The sequence below is a fragment of the Suillus plorans genome (genome assembly GCF_016647745.1).
Source record: "Suillus plorans strain S12 chromosome Unknown HD556scaffold_66, whole genome shotgun sequence".
Taxonomy (NCBI): domain Eukaryota; kingdom Fungi; phylum Basidiomycota; class Agaricomycetes; order Boletales; family Suillaceae; genus Suillus; species Suillus plorans.
This window is the reverse complement of record NW_024537450.1, coordinates 136,364-150,729: the sequence shown is the minus strand read 5'-3', so window position 1 is coordinate 150,729 and position 14,366 is coordinate 136,364. Positions and strand designations below refer to the sequence as shown.

General features: G+C 46.6%; 5 protein-coding genes and 1 non-coding gene across 6 annotated transcripts; 3 read left to right on the top strand and 3 right to left on the bottom strand.

Moving 5' to 3' along the window:
* Nucleotides 1-253: 253 nt before the first annotated feature.
* On the top strand, nucleotides 254-2,437 carry HD556DRAFT_847995 (uncharacterized protein). The gene is made up of 13 exons (XM_041311816.1): nucleotides 254-765; nucleotides 823-855; nucleotides 909-928; nucleotides 981-995; nucleotides 1,052-1,090; nucleotides 1,149-1,177; nucleotides 1,231-1,244; nucleotides 1,298-1,333; nucleotides 1,496-1,555; nucleotides 1,605-1,739; nucleotides 1,791-2,025; nucleotides 2,083-2,137; nucleotides 2,185-2,437. Exons 1-13 carry the CDS (start codon nucleotides 648-650, stop codon nucleotides 2,386-2,388), a joined length of 993 nt encoding a protein of 330 aa, XP_041155846.1. The 5' UTR covers nucleotides 254-647; the 3' UTR covers nucleotides 2,389-2,437.
* Nucleotides 2,438-3,052: 615 nt separating this feature from the next.
* HD556DRAFT_1447686 (uncharacterized protein) lies at nucleotides 3,053-3,734 on the bottom strand (the record flags this gene model as incomplete). Its single annotated transcript, XM_041307322.1, has 3 exons — nucleotides 3,053-3,215; nucleotides 3,274-3,319; nucleotides 3,374-3,734. The coding sequence occupies 3 exons, from the start codon at nucleotides 3,732-3,734 to the stop codon at nucleotides 3,053-3,055; spliced, it is 570 nt and encodes a 189-aa protein (XP_041155845.1).
* Nucleotides 3,735-4,919: 1,185 nt separating this feature from the next.
* Nucleotides 4,920-4,991, top strand: HD556DRAFT_t100. Its single transcript has one exon. It is a non-coding gene; the product is annotated as a tRNA-Thr (tRNA).
* Nucleotides 4,992-8,945: 3,954 nt separating this feature from the next.
* Nucleotides 8,946-10,014, bottom strand: HD556DRAFT_1276029 (GTP-binding protein; the record flags this gene model as incomplete). Its single annotated transcript, XM_041299233.1, has 5 exons — nucleotides 9,799-10,014; nucleotides 9,539-9,711; nucleotides 9,410-9,492; nucleotides 9,143-9,352; nucleotides 8,946-9,085 (listed from the first exon to the last, which is right to left on the bottom strand). Exons 1-5 carry the CDS (start codon nucleotides 10,000-10,002, stop codon nucleotides 8,946-8,948), a joined length of 810 nt encoding a protein of 269 aa, XP_041155844.1. The 5' UTR covers nucleotides 10,003-10,014.
* Nucleotides 10,015-10,795: 781 nt separating this feature from the next.
* Nucleotides 10,796-12,101, bottom strand: HD556DRAFT_1311911 (uncharacterized protein; the record flags this gene model as incomplete). Its single annotated transcript, XM_041300590.1, has 5 exons — nucleotides 10,796-10,933; nucleotides 11,053-11,318; nucleotides 11,342-11,446; nucleotides 11,505-11,546; nucleotides 12,026-12,101. The coding sequence occupies 5 exons, from the start codon at nucleotides 12,099-12,101 to the stop codon at nucleotides 10,796-10,798; spliced, it is 627 nt and encodes a 208-aa protein (XP_041155843.1).
* Nucleotides 12,102-13,079: 978 nt separating this feature from the next.
* HD556DRAFT_1190612 (uncharacterized protein) lies at nucleotides 13,080-13,361 on the top strand (the record flags this gene model as incomplete). The annotated part of the gene is made up of 1 exon (XM_041296160.1): nucleotides 13,080-13,361. A coding segment is annotated over one exon (282 nt), but the record flags the coding sequence as incomplete, so codon positions are not given.
* Between the last annotated feature and the right edge of the window lie 1,005 nt (nucleotides 13,362-14,366).

Here is a 14,366-nt window from a genome sequence, read left to right as displayed (position 1 = left end):
TCAAAGACTCGTACGCTTGTGCTAACCGTGACTATCCTAAGCAAGAGTTTGAAAAGGAAATTCGTTTACACTGAGAACATAGAGGGGTGCTCGAAGGCAGTCCAGGTGAGTAATCCGTTGGCTCTCTCCGTTCTATTTCATATCTGTCTTTCCGCAGACTGATGTCATGTGAATTGTGACCTTGGTGGCGGCCTAACCGCGGAGGGAGCTGTTACGCTACCCGACCCCGGACCGGCGAAGCAGAGAGAATTGGAATATCAGTTTATCAAACAAAGGCTGTTTCGGCGGTTACTCACTGAGTACTGAGCCTGTGCACAATGTTTGGACCACATGGTTTCACTGATGGAACTTGTTCGATGATGCAAATGTAGCAAGAAGTTCTTGAGGATGATATCAACCCGAACGAATTGCACAATTCTTCCATCTTTTGCGGTGTTCAAACGTTCCGCCCGTGGGATGTGCGGCCGAAAAAAATCTAGTCTGTTACAATTGATGGCACTGCATTGACTTCCTTTGTACTCGACCTCATGCGACCATCCTTCGGTTAATAAATAATCAAGATGGGAATGGGTATCATCGTTATGATGCTAATTTTGGTTCACTACAAGCGCTGGATGGCGGGTATTTAGCACGAACGCCATCGTCATATGTCTACCACGTTTACCGCTCCCCTGCATCCGTCCTCAAACAATATGACAATAGTCTCAGATGATCCCAGCTGGTGGCCCTTTATCAATTCGAGTCGCATAGCCAGCTATTTCGCAGGTTCGTGGAGCGCTATTCAGACGACATCTCGATCTAACATTGGTTGCGGTTTTACAGTTGCGGCCTCTGCTGGAGTGATGTACGATTGGGGTGAGTAAGGTAGCATTAATAAACAACCGGCATTCAACTTACGGTATTCGCAGTACTGACACTCGGACAAGAGGTGGGTTGATGACGTTACCGGAGCCGTCAGCGCGCTAACAATGGTTTTATAGGTCGAACTGATCTGGGTGAGCAGAGTACCACCACCGAAGAACGGTGTAACAATACAACTGATCTGTCGCAGAGACAACGCTGGTCTCTCATGACCATCCTGTACCTCGGTGTGCGTAGTTTTCATTTCAAGTGTGATTGATAAGTTGTGCTGACTTGAAAACGTCTAGTTGCGCTACCTTGGAATATTATACGCTGTGTAGGTTTAGATGGCTAAGCAATGGGCGCTCTGCTAATCAGTATATCACATAGCTTTAATATTCTTCGTACTGTATTTCCTCGCATGTATTGTTTCATTGTTCTAACCGGCGGCATACAGTAAATGTTTTAACAATCCCGGTGACTGATACAGTGAGTATCTTACACTGATTCCTGTCCGTTCCTGTCTCATCAACCGCACTCCCATGTAGGGGTGAGTGAGATACCTGATGTTGGTTCAGTATAATGACTGCCATAGATGTGAGTTTGATTGGAGTATGATCCTCCGAGGTTGATCGCTAACGTCTGGATTTGCCAGGCCGTATTATGTATCTTACAATGAATTGGGCAGGCGTCGTCGCTTTTGCCATAATCTGTGGTAAGCTATACAGCTGTGATACCTCAATTATACTGAAACATTGTGCAAGCCATCATGACCGCTCGGTTGCATGCCATGTATCAGCAATCTATACGTTTATTTATTTTTCTCATTGTCATCTTCTTGGCAGTCAACATCACGAATGGAATAATCTTTGCAATAGTGATGAAGGGTAGTTTGGAGGGTAAGTCATTAGTATGGAAAAACTTGTGTCAGGCTCATCGGGGAATATAAGAGGAGCTCATTCTCTCCGGCACCTATCAGTGCACCGGCAATGGAGATATCGATATCTCACTCCTGTCTTCCATGAATTGGATGCTTGCCACTATATGGGAGGTCTTCGCATTGTGTCTTATAGTTTGGATTGTTATCAAGCACTTTCGTGGACTCCAACGACCGTGGGCGGCATGGATTACTATCAGTGACTCTGTCACGGTGCTGATGAAAACTCACATACTTTACTTTGCGAGGTGAGCTTATGATATGAATGTGCATACCATTTTCCACTGAAGCTTTGCATGTTCTAGCTTTCTTGCTATTTCTTGCTTCAGATTCGTTTATCTGTCTCCAACAATCTCAGCGGTATGCCCATCTATCATTGACCTTCTGCCGATTTATCATTTATATAGGATCAATATTCCATGGGGACACAAATTTACGAGGGTGTCCTTCAAATTCCGATGCTTGTCCAGAGCTTTGTGCTGGGACCACGCCTCATCCTTAGCGTTCGAGAACATCAGGCTAAGCTCGCGGCTGAGTCTGATGCGGGGATCAGCATGACTTCAATAGTCTTTCAAGACCGGATGCATGTGTCAACTGGCAGTGGTGTGTAGTACGGGAGGTTGTGATAAAAACTTGATGGGTACTCTGTAAGGAGCAGCAGGATTCTACGTTTCTTAGAAAGATTACGACGTGTAAGCGTCAAGTACTTTCAATTGTCCAGTATGAGAGTATAGATGATACTATGAGTGAAACCATGGCTTCCGCACGCACCTTTCATGGTGTTGTGGGTATTCAGAAGGGTATCCTTTCTTTCCTCGAGCCAAAAGAAGAGGTTTGGGAAGATTAATGGGTTTGTGCCGCTTTCGCTTGATCCAGAGGACACTGTAGCAGATCTTACATATTCCTCATGACCCTTCAGCTTTCCTCCAACGCGCTTTCCTATCCTCACAGAACATTTTGGTAGATGATGTTAGGCGATTACGGTAAGCATGAATGCAAGCGACCAGCCTACGCGACGACATTCGATGGATGTCAAGGACTGAGTACTGATGCTCGAGAAAGCTGTACTCGACCTACGCGCAGTTTCATTCGCACATGGGCAGCTATACACGGCATTGTAGAGAGTGCATTGTCGACAGTCGCAGGCATTAGAGCGCTTTTTATACAAGAAGAGGAAAAACAACAGTAAATGTAGTTTACAGACATATCCTATTAATCACAGTAGTAAGTGAACGGAGCGCTTGTATACGAAGTACAAGACAGCAAGCAGATATTTCAAACATGCGCATCTTCACCGTGTTCTCGAGAACTTGGTTCCTCGTGCGCCGAGTCGGATGCATGCATCTCACGGAGCGCGAAAAACCGCGCTACCCTGCTTTGTACAGAAAGGAGCACGCCCCAGGCCTTGAGATACTCCTTTACCTCCTGAGGGTTGGCTCTTGTTCACTGTGTGGCGCTGATTAGTTTCCAGGAACAGCTTATATCAACCAACTTACCCAGCCGAGATTCGTGCCAGCTTCATGACAGTTTCAATGTCCATTCCTATGAGCATCGTTAGCACTGCGTCAGGTCATCCAGTATCAGACATGACATTACCATCGAGTTCGTACCAAGATATCTTCACAGTCTCCCGAAGGAAGGTCAACGCCTCAGTGTCCCTCACGGTAGGGACGGATGCGTGCTTGCTGCTAGAGATAGTTTCCGCCAGGTAATCTCGGCCGAAGAGTTGTAGCCAACGTCGGCGACGAGCTGGCAGATCGAGATCAGGGAATCTGATGGCTGCAACAGGGAAAAGTGAGTCATACAGTCGGGTCAGATGGCTGGGGTATGCACTGGCCGTGAATGGCCTGAGTAGTGCCTGCTGCTTGTCCGACAATACTGCGGGCCAGAGACAGATACATCCGGGCGAAGAGTTTAAAAGATTAACATCCTCGGCTTTGTCAGGATGAATCCTCATCTTATGTACGCCAATTCTCAGTTAGCATAATTTAGTTTTCAGGTCGGAAGACATGTGCATACCAATTTAAATAATGCATTACTTTTCCAGTTGCAAAGCAAGACTGTGTTGACTAGTGCTCGTAGCCGGTTTGAAGGTCGATCCGTTGTGAACAGCGCGCACCAGGGAACAAGCATTCTCTTAGACCATGAGCATGAAGTGGAGCAGATAGATATCCAACGGAACTAATGCCGGTGAGGAAAGCGCGCGTTCGAATAGCAGCTGCTGAATGCGGAGACATCCCTCTTAATGAGAGGAAGCAAATATATGGTAATCCCGTTCTGAAAAATGGTTCGTCGATCGTCCTGTTTCCCTCCACCTGAGGGAAGCCAGCGCCCGCGAAAAGAATATTGTCAGTGATGCAGACGCGGCATTACACTCCAAACCTTCTTGATTTAGCTCACACAGGTATGGAGCGCGAACCAGTCCACAAATAGGTTTGAGTTGCTTACACATCTGCGAGAGGGTCAGTCCGACGCGTACATGTGGGGAGACATGAAGGCAGCTACCTTGGAAACACTCTCCATGTCACTCATAAGTGTCGGGTCGAGAAGATTTACAAGCATATCGTGAGGCAGGCGAACGTATCAGAAATCGGAAAACATTGGTCGACGTCCAAAGCCTAGGTCCTTGGAAAATCTATCGCACAAAATACGTTGGGTCGAAACTCGGACCATCTATATGTTGTTCATATGTATTCTGTCCATATAAGTGCAGCTTGTGAGTTGTATCCCGTGCAATCGGTATCCCGAGGAGTCGACAGTCACGCTTGTTCGCAGCGCAGAATTTGAGGAACGCTGACTACCAGGAATGAATTTCAAATTGCGACGAAATTGTGAGGTTCTTGAGCAATGAATCGTTTTGCGACGCGCCGGGATGGGGCCATCCGCGTGAATATTCGATTTTTGTGTTTTGACAACTAGTACACATCCGGGTCCGTCGTTCAGCAGTGCATTACAACATGGTAAACCCCAGCTTCAGGAACCGCTGAAGAAGCGAGTCATGTGGAGTTTCAGAATAAAATCAGGACGTTACGAGTCAAATGAGGCGGAGAGAAACAGTCTATCCATGATAAGTAAGTACACAGATCGGAGTCACGAAGAACGAGGCTGATGTAATAATATAGTTTGATTTCAAATCCAATAAGCCCGTTTAGCTCAGTGGTAGAGCGCGCCACTCGTAATGGTGAGGTCGGTTGTTCAATCCAGCCAGTGGGCAGGTGTTTTATTCCTTTGTCTTTTGGTATGGTCCGTTGTAACATCCTCCAGCTCTTGACCTTGTAAGTTGTAACTAGGACACAGTCTGTCGGACTTGTCGACAAGTTGTACATCCTCTGTAGCTTTTTTTTCGTGAACGCGTTTAAACGTTTCATTGATATCATAATCATAGTAGCCACTCCGTTAAAGTCACTGAGGTAGGCCGCATCATTGGTCCATCATGCGGCTGAAGTTTTGATCGTACAAGTGCTCTGTGGTTTGCTAGGCCTGGAAGATGTGTTACACACCGCTGGGAAGATAAACATCTGATCGACCCCAAAACCACAGTGACTGCATATCGCCGCCTCACTCATGCCAATAGTAGCGGTGCTTGGAAATTCGCTTCGAACATATAGCCAGAGCTGACAGGGACACATGGAATCCGGCGCAGTAGCATACAGCACAATTCTGGCTGATGAATGATAGGAGAGTCAATTTCATACCCAATTCTTATTTCATAAAGTTATCTCTGCCCTAGAACCCGCTACTCCAACATGATACAATCATATTACTACGTAAATTGCAGTGGTATACAGAAGCAATACCATAGTGATGGGTATAGTCTACGAGCATGCAGAATGGTTCTGTAGCATGCTCATACAATCATCAATGCAATAGTGTGTCATCCGGGTAATGTGCATGATGGTGGGTACCATGGAAACAATGCAGGTGTGATAGCAAAAGAATGCAAGCGAAAGCAGACGTGACTTACAGTAACAGCCACGAGGAGATAAGAGCGAGAGCAGATGAATTGTAGCATTTAAGTGATAGGACCACCGGCTGCGAAATCTGTCACGGACGATGGACTGGACCAGTAAGCTCAGCAACAAGCTGCTTGAATTCGTATAGAAAACTCGTCAGGGTTGAAACTGGAGTGCTGAGTATGGTACATAACATGGAGAGGAGGCATCGGAAACAACTGTACCGCTCAGGAGTTAGAGCTGGCGTGCTTGGTATAGTACACAATACGAGCGCATAGTATGATGAAAGACGCATCAAAAAACAGGAGCTTGGCCCAAACATCGTCTACTTCTTTTCTGTCAAGTCCTTCGCTGCAGGCTTTTGGTAAACTTCTACTTCCAGGTTCACAACGAGAAGAGGTACGTACACAAGCGATTTTCAAGGATGAACTCAAGAATCTTCTTTCCTAGTTCCTCTCCGTGGTAGCCTTGACGACAAATATCTTTCGCTCCTTTTTCCACTGCAACTGCCGTCGGAGATTTCAGGTAGTAGTCCACGGCAGACTCGACGAGATTCGAGCCATTCAACTCGTTCAGGAGAAATGCAGAGTACTCGAGGACGATGATGGTGGCTGCTTCCTGTCATTAGGACTACAACCGGTCGTGTGGTGAGAAACTAACCGATGCCAGTCTGAATTCTGTTCGCAGCAGAATTGAACAGTAAACCCTTCACAGCCTGTTGCACACTCGTATAGTGCTGGGAATCAATGCGGAGGGAAGCCAACCTACCAAGGGCTGAAGGACGCGGATGATATCAGTTCGGTAGGTTTGGGCCTAGCCACAGGTTGAAAGTATGGGTATCAGAATCAACTCCACGGAAGAAAGTACTTGCCCCCTGCGGGAAAGGGATATCAAAATTATGAGGTGGAAAATTGGCATTTGATTAATAACAGACGCACATTCTATTTAGTCGACGTAACGGTTGTGAATAATCAAACACCAGATTGTAGACAATGACTGCTGTGCTCAGGTAACTTACAAACTGTCAGGGGTTGAAACCAGATGAGCATCACTATATATTGGCGAATACCATTCATGGACGTACGAGCTAGATAAGATCGTCTGTCAGTGGAGTAATATGATGTCAGACAGGATATGGTTAACACACATTCTGCGAACACGTGAAGAAGGCAAGAGATTATCTGGCTAAAATCATTGACGATTGAAATAGACTTACATCCTACAGATCGACAGAGTCAATCAAAATGATTAGAGATTGAACGCGTCGCACTATGAAGGTCAAATGATTCACATTCTGCACAGGACACGAAAATATGCAAGATGAATGAACATGGAAAATAAGTCATCAAGGAGGGATACTCAACGAACTAAGCATTATATGAGCAATGGTGATTCGACTCATCTGGTGGAATAGAACGCGCTTACATTAGGCTACGAAACCGAGTGAACATCATTACACTATTCAGCATCATCTCAATACAAGATATGATCAAGACACACATCAGGAAATCATGAGTTTACTTATTCCCTACTTATTTCAAACTTTTCCCACTTATTTTAAACTTTTCTCACTTATTTCAAATGGATCTACTTATTTTTCTTAAATCATTACCTTGTCCCAAATGAACTATCAGAATCTGTTAGCCATCATTATAAATGTGTGCTATAAAATTATTGAACTCTCAATTTGCAATATAGCACCTCAAGAGAACATTTAAAAAAGAAAATCATCAGCATTAATGTGTTACTTAAACTTCATACTAGTCACTAATTGTTGTTCTTATGCAATGAAACATGTCTCTCAGGCCCAACAAACATATTGGAATACTCAATTTTGAAACAGTTGTCAAATTTCAGAAAAAAAGTAGGTACATTTTAAATAAGTGGGAAAAGTTCAAAAAAGTAAGGATTAAGTAAACTCATGATTTCCTGATGGCCACCACCTGCCAAAAATAACAGTAAGATGTAAGACCTGTCCACACGAGTTGCAGACAGAAAACCAATCAAGGCACTTACCTCCTGTCAACAGGTGAGGAGCAGCGATTGTCAGCATGGGTTGAGGATGAGACTATCAAAAGTACATACGTTCTGTCAACAAGCGGGCAGCAGGGAGGCATGAGGATGATGAGGATGGGTCAAAGACTGGAAACCATCAAGGCACTTACCCACTGTCAACAGGGGAGCAGCAGCGAGGGATGGGGATCATGAGGATGGGTCAAAGACTGGAAACCATCAAGGCACTTACATCCTGTCAACAGGCGAGCAGCAGCGAGGGATGGGGATCATGAGCATGGGTCGAGGACTAGAAACCATCAAGGCACTTACCCACTGTCAACAGGGGAGCAGCAGCAAGGGATGGGGATCATGAGCGTGGATCGAGGACTAGAAAACATCAAGGCACTTACCCCCTGTCAACAGGGGAGCGGCAGCGAGGGATGGGGATCATGAGTGTGGGTCGAGGACTAGAAAACATCAAGGCACTTACATACTGTCAACAGGGGAGCGGCAGCGAAGGATGGGGATCATGAGCATGGGTCGAGGACTAGAAAACATCAAGGCACTTACCCCCTGTCAACAGGGGAGCGGCAGCGAGGGATGGGGATCGTGAGCATGGGTCGAGGACTAAAAACCATCAAGGCACTTACCCCCTGTCAACAGGCGAGCAGCAGCGAGGGATGTGGATCATGAGCATGGGTCGAGGACTAGAAACCATCAAGGCACTTACCCCCTGTCAACAGGCGAGCAGCAGCGAGGGATGGGAATCATGAGCGTGGGTCGAGGACTAGAAAACATCAAGGCACTTACGTCCTGTCAACAGGCGAGCAGCAGCGAGAGATAGGGATCATGAGCATGGGTCGAGGACTAGAAACCATCAAGGCACTTACATACTGTCAACAGGCGAGCAGCAGCAAGGCATCAGCGTTGTCCCTGCGTAGCTTCGTAAGCCATGATCTTACCAGCTGTTTTCAATAAACAACTAAAATGAAGGGATACATATCAGAATGTCTACAGTTTCACCGCCTCGATATTTACCATCCATGAGCACCATTACCAGGGAATCGCCAGATTGAATCAATCTTCGTCTTACTTCGATATGTGGAAACCACTTAGCAATGCTATACTGATAGCCTTCATCATCGATTCGCTGATCCGCACAATCAACGAGTGTTCTAGATGATGTTGAAACAAAAATACGTGACTTGCAAATATGAGACTCACACAATGGCGCACTTGATGCAAAGCTCCAGGTTCGATTTTTGTGTCGACACCAAGCACAACCGTAATTCTTCGTTGTCCAGTGCCAGAGTGGTGCTTTCCAGCAGAGTGTCGCAGTTTGTATTCTGTTGGTTCACATCTAGGACGGTTGCTAATGTCAACTTTGACATGGGACAAATCAATCTGAACCACTCACTTTGCAAGCGTACATGGGACTTGGGACGCGCACGGTTTTCGGGGCTGTACAAACGATCCAAGACGCCTGTCCTACTGAACAGTTCCTCGACGCGCTCGGCAATCCTCTTTGAGCGCTCTTCACGCGATACCCCTAGTAGTTGCTTCTTGATGTCACCATATGCGACTGGACGCAGAGCTTCGAACTTCGTGAACACCGCGACCACAGGAACTGAAGATCGATCATTCAGTCCCAGCATGGCAACTGACGATGAAGTTGTAAGCTCACCATGCCCGGTGTCGCACTCTTGGAAGAACTTCTCTTCTGACCGCTGAAATGTTCGACAATGTTCGTCCATTGGAATACAATACCTGATGGCAATCAAAAAGCGCGGAACGTCGGAAGGGCGCTACTTACCAGATAGCGTGAATTCGGTCCTCTAATTTCGTTGCATGTGCGCGATCTGAGATAAACTTCTTCATGTCCTCAAATTCTTCTTCAGACCCCGCCTCGAAACCACACGAGTCATGAAAGACGAAAGTGGAATTACTTGTGAACACCATCTCGTTCGTGATGTCGTGATTTCCACGCTGAGCGTCCGTCAGCGGATGTATGACCACAGGGCAAATGATGCACCCACCTTGATTGATGATTTCACGATGGCAGCATCGATCTACCCGCGATAGATCAGCGATTGACGCGTGTATGGCATAGATCATCACCCGCACCTTGTTTCCTTTGGTATCGTAGATTTCTGGTTGATCTGTGGTGTTGCAGACCTTTTGAAGGATGGTCGTTTTGCCTGCGTTTGCTCTCCCCATGATCAGAACTCGAAAGCGCCCCATCATTCTTCTGAGATCCTGGGCTTCGATGGTTGCCATTGGGAGATCTTGATATGCGTTCTGAAGTAGAGGTGATTTGGTTTATCGTGAAAGCTGTACTGTGGTACAGAACGAGGTCGTGGCGAGATATGGCAGCGAACGAAGACAAAGCAAGGGTTCCTATGGCTTGTGGTACAACAGCTACACACGGCGTCTATCTCTTATCTATCTCCCTGCATCAGATCACTGATTATACCCTCGCATAGACACGAAGTTGCAACTGTTCAATCGTTCGTACGATAAGTTGAAAGCACGAGGATTACACAACAAATGACACCAGATAATGAGAACATTGATAGGGATATGAACTATGATGAATGATCAGAATACGACGGACATGACAGAATTTCGCTCTTCCCTACACCCATCTCGTTGAGAGCATTGATATCGGAAATCTTAGTAGGTGAGCTCGATCTTCTAAATGGTTGATCCCTGAAACGTCTGAGAGCAAACGAGAGCATGTCGGTATGCTCTGGAATGGGTGACATCCCGTGCTGCTCGACAGGGTCTGCACGTATACAGTTTTCCCGGCAGATGGTGGTTCTGGGTATGAACTGAGGGGAAATTAGGTGCCGGGTGTGTTGGCTGGACTCGTATGTCGACCACGCTCGTTGGTACTGAGGGAAAGGCAGACTTAGCGGGCCGCAGGAGCTTGTGTGTTCATAGATAGCGGAGCAGCTTTGATACACGTTCGCGGATGAGTCCGACTGACCATCATACTTTATAAATTGGCGCATATATTGTCAGGTATCAAAGACGTACCGGTCAACATACCTATTACCCACCGTTTGAATCAGCCCTCCTTCGACTCTTCCCCCATTGCCGGTCCCTGCTGAGATGAGTGATGTCGTTTAGGCCGGCTCCTTATCGGCTTATAGCGAGCTCCCTGGCGTCTTTTAATGGTATTTGAGATCGCATTGAGATCATGTAGCTTCAACCGTCACGATGTAAGTGATGAAGTACATGACCCTGCGCCTTGAACATACAAAACAACATGCTTTGGCAAGAACACGATCAGTATAAGGACTCGTGGTGCAAGCCAAGACTCACTAGTTTGAAAGATGTGTGACTGTATGCCTTGGATCCAGCCATTTCGAAAAACGTCGACAACATTGTGAGACGTAGCGTTGAATGCCAGCACATAGCCGTGAAGCTCGGTGATCGTACTGCGCATCCTTTTCTAGAGCTGGACGTGAAAGGTAGAGCTCGACAGCGGGGAATGTGTATATCCTGAAGCGAAGGTGTAAACTGCAGTGGGAATCTGGGTGGTGTGACTGCTTCTGTGCTGAGCCCGGTGTGTTCGTCATCTAGACCGGCTGTTTGCGTCCACAAGACAAACGTGAGGGAGTGATGACGATCATTAAAAAATCCTCCGTAAGGACACGCTCATCCACATGGAGGGATGCAAGAACACCGCTGTCATTAGGGTGTGGTAGCGGTGGATCTGGGGACGGAGATCGTTGCGGAATCACATGTTGGGGAAGTGAGATGGGAGGGCGGACCATCTATCGCTGTGCCGGGAATGTCTCCAGAGGCGTCGTAATCTGCAAAATGGTTCTCCTGTACGGATAAATTGAAATCATAAGCACAAGAACAGCAAAATGAACCTCTATACCAGGATCATGATCCGGGGTACTTAGTGCAGTTGGCTCTTGCACAATCTCTCGCAGTCGCAGTGATATTTTTTGGTGTTACTGAATCTGTAAAAGTGTGGAGTCATGGTGTGTCGACGAAGGTATGTCTTGCCGACACAATACGCCGACAGAACGCAGGTTACAGATAACTGAGGTAAGTTCTATGCAACACGTGCTCTACCTGCGTTTCGTGTGTTGGAGACTTGGAGTAATCGGATAGAGGCAATGGCAAAATTCAAACATTGGGTCACATGACAGGTATTCATATCGAAAAATACCGTGACAGGTTCGGATCAGCACCACTACTACGTCAATGAGTCAATCTCAGATCTTATCATCAGTTTCCCAACCAATTATTAGACCCGTTCATCCAGAAATCACCGACGTACCTCGACCGGTAGCAAATGAGCACAGCCACAGCCACCCCGTCGAAGTTGCTGAGGCAAGCCGCATCATTGGCACCATGTGGGTGATGTTTTGATCGTACAAATGCTATGTGGTTTGCTAGGCCTGGAAGATGGGTTACACACCGCTGGGAAGATAAACATCTGGTCGACCCCAAAACCACACCTGACAGGCTGCATATCATGCCAATAGCGGTGCTTGTGTTCTAGCTGGAAATTGGCTTCGAACATATAGCCAGAGCTGATATGGACATGGCAGTAGCATACAAGGCTGATGATAATTGGATGATAGAGAGTCAATTTCGTACCCAATTCTGACGCGACCTGGAGATTATGTCAGCCTGCAAAACGGTTACCTTTGTGATGTGCGTGACGTCGGAGCATGAACTAGAGGTATGCAACTTCACAATACTGTCTTTCCATCTAGCATCCCTACCGTCAACGTGATTGCATCATCTATTATTCATGCACAATATTCTTCGCTTACGACCAAGTGTAAGTCTCTCTGAAACGCGTGAATGCAGTCGAACGCCTACTAATCAGACACAATGCAGACTCGATGTGGCGCGAGATCCGTGTCAACGCGTTGGTTGTTTGTTGCTGACCTCTCGCACAGCTCGTTGGTTCTCATGTCCATGGGGAAATGCTGAGCCCTGGTAGGATCTTCTGCCGAATTTAAAAAAGCGAGGCGGGTTGTACCATGACGGAACTTAAAAGAGTCCGTATGCGTGTCATCAAGTCTGGTCGGAAGGTACATTCTACGGTTCGTGCCACATTCGCATCATGACTATGATGGTCTTTGAGGATTACAAATAGGAATTTCCGCAGGACAAGAGTACGTTGAATTTCTGCAACCTACTAGTAGAAGGAACAATAAGTAACTGTGGTATGGGCCATCGGTCACAACTTATAGTCCCACCAAAGTCCCACACAATTATCTCTTGTTGTGGGTGTAATGTCACAATTGATGAGGCAAGTATTAAAGACAGGACTCGTTCTAACTAGTTTAGCATCTTGCACTCCCATCATGGAACCTGCTATCCGTTTTACAATTAGCGACCTTCCCATTGAGATTGCCCTCATCGTCTTGACATATGCGGCCAAGCCGACATTTTCCCAAGAAGAGAAATATGATGATAAAAATCCCTATTCCACTGCCGTCTCCCTATGTCTCGTCTCTCGACTTGTGAGACGCGCCATCCTTCCCGAATTACTACAGACGATCTTGCTTCGCCGACCCTGCGGCATGAATATGTTTGCAAATGCTCTGTGTATGCAGAAAGCGTACGCTGAGAAAGAAAGCGATCTCGTGTTTGACTATATCTCCACTATAAAGAGGGTGTGGATCGATGGCTCGTGTAACTATCCCGTTGATGTACAGTCACAGACGATGTAGACTAACGACTTCTATATAGCGTGTCATGGAAATTCTCAGTTCCATCAGAACATCGACGTGCTGGTTCCAGTGATACTTGCTACACCGGCACTTGCAATTAACTCCCACCTATTATTGTGTGTCATGCAGAGCGTGCAAAATGCATGAGATTTCTATACAGGTTCCAATGTCAGCTCCACGCTCTACCACAGCGAGTGGAGAGAATCCATTTTCATTACATGGATCACCCATATCACTTGCCTCGCCGATTTGCACGGGTCTTCAAACAGTTTTTGCAACAACATGGGCTTACTATCTCCGGAACACCCGCTACGTATTTGGATACGCGCCATTCCGTGGGCTTGGATGAAAGACCTTGAAACCTTTTCAATAGTTTACCCGCATCTGACTGCCCACTACGTGAACGACTCATATATCGATCGCACAAGGGAAGTAGATGTGCATGTGGAGCGATTCACAGTGCCAGCTGCTCCGTACAAGCAGAACCCCCCTAACTCTAACTCGTGGATAGCAGCGATGCTTTCTGTGATGGATAAGAAGAAGGTATTGGATGGTCTTTCCTTCAAGGTTACGCGTGATCAGACGCACTTGACACAGGTTTTGTGCTCGTGGGAGAAAGCTTGGGCCTCTGGGTTAATCGACGGATGAGGGGTTTCCGTCTTACTGTACTCTTACTATAGATTTCTCATACCAAATGCACATGTGGATGCAGACTGTACTATGATCCATGAGACATCAGCGCTAACGTTAACGATCACATGCCTTTTCGAGTGAAACTGCACAAGGAAGCGAGAATTTTTTAAACTTTGGTTGTGTTCACGATGCACGCTAAGAATGCAACTCGGATAGCGCAGTCTAGCCTGAGCTAAGTGAGCTTGGTTGCTTCGCAGGCCAGCGGGTAGTACGCTTGCGGGACATTTTGATAACCAG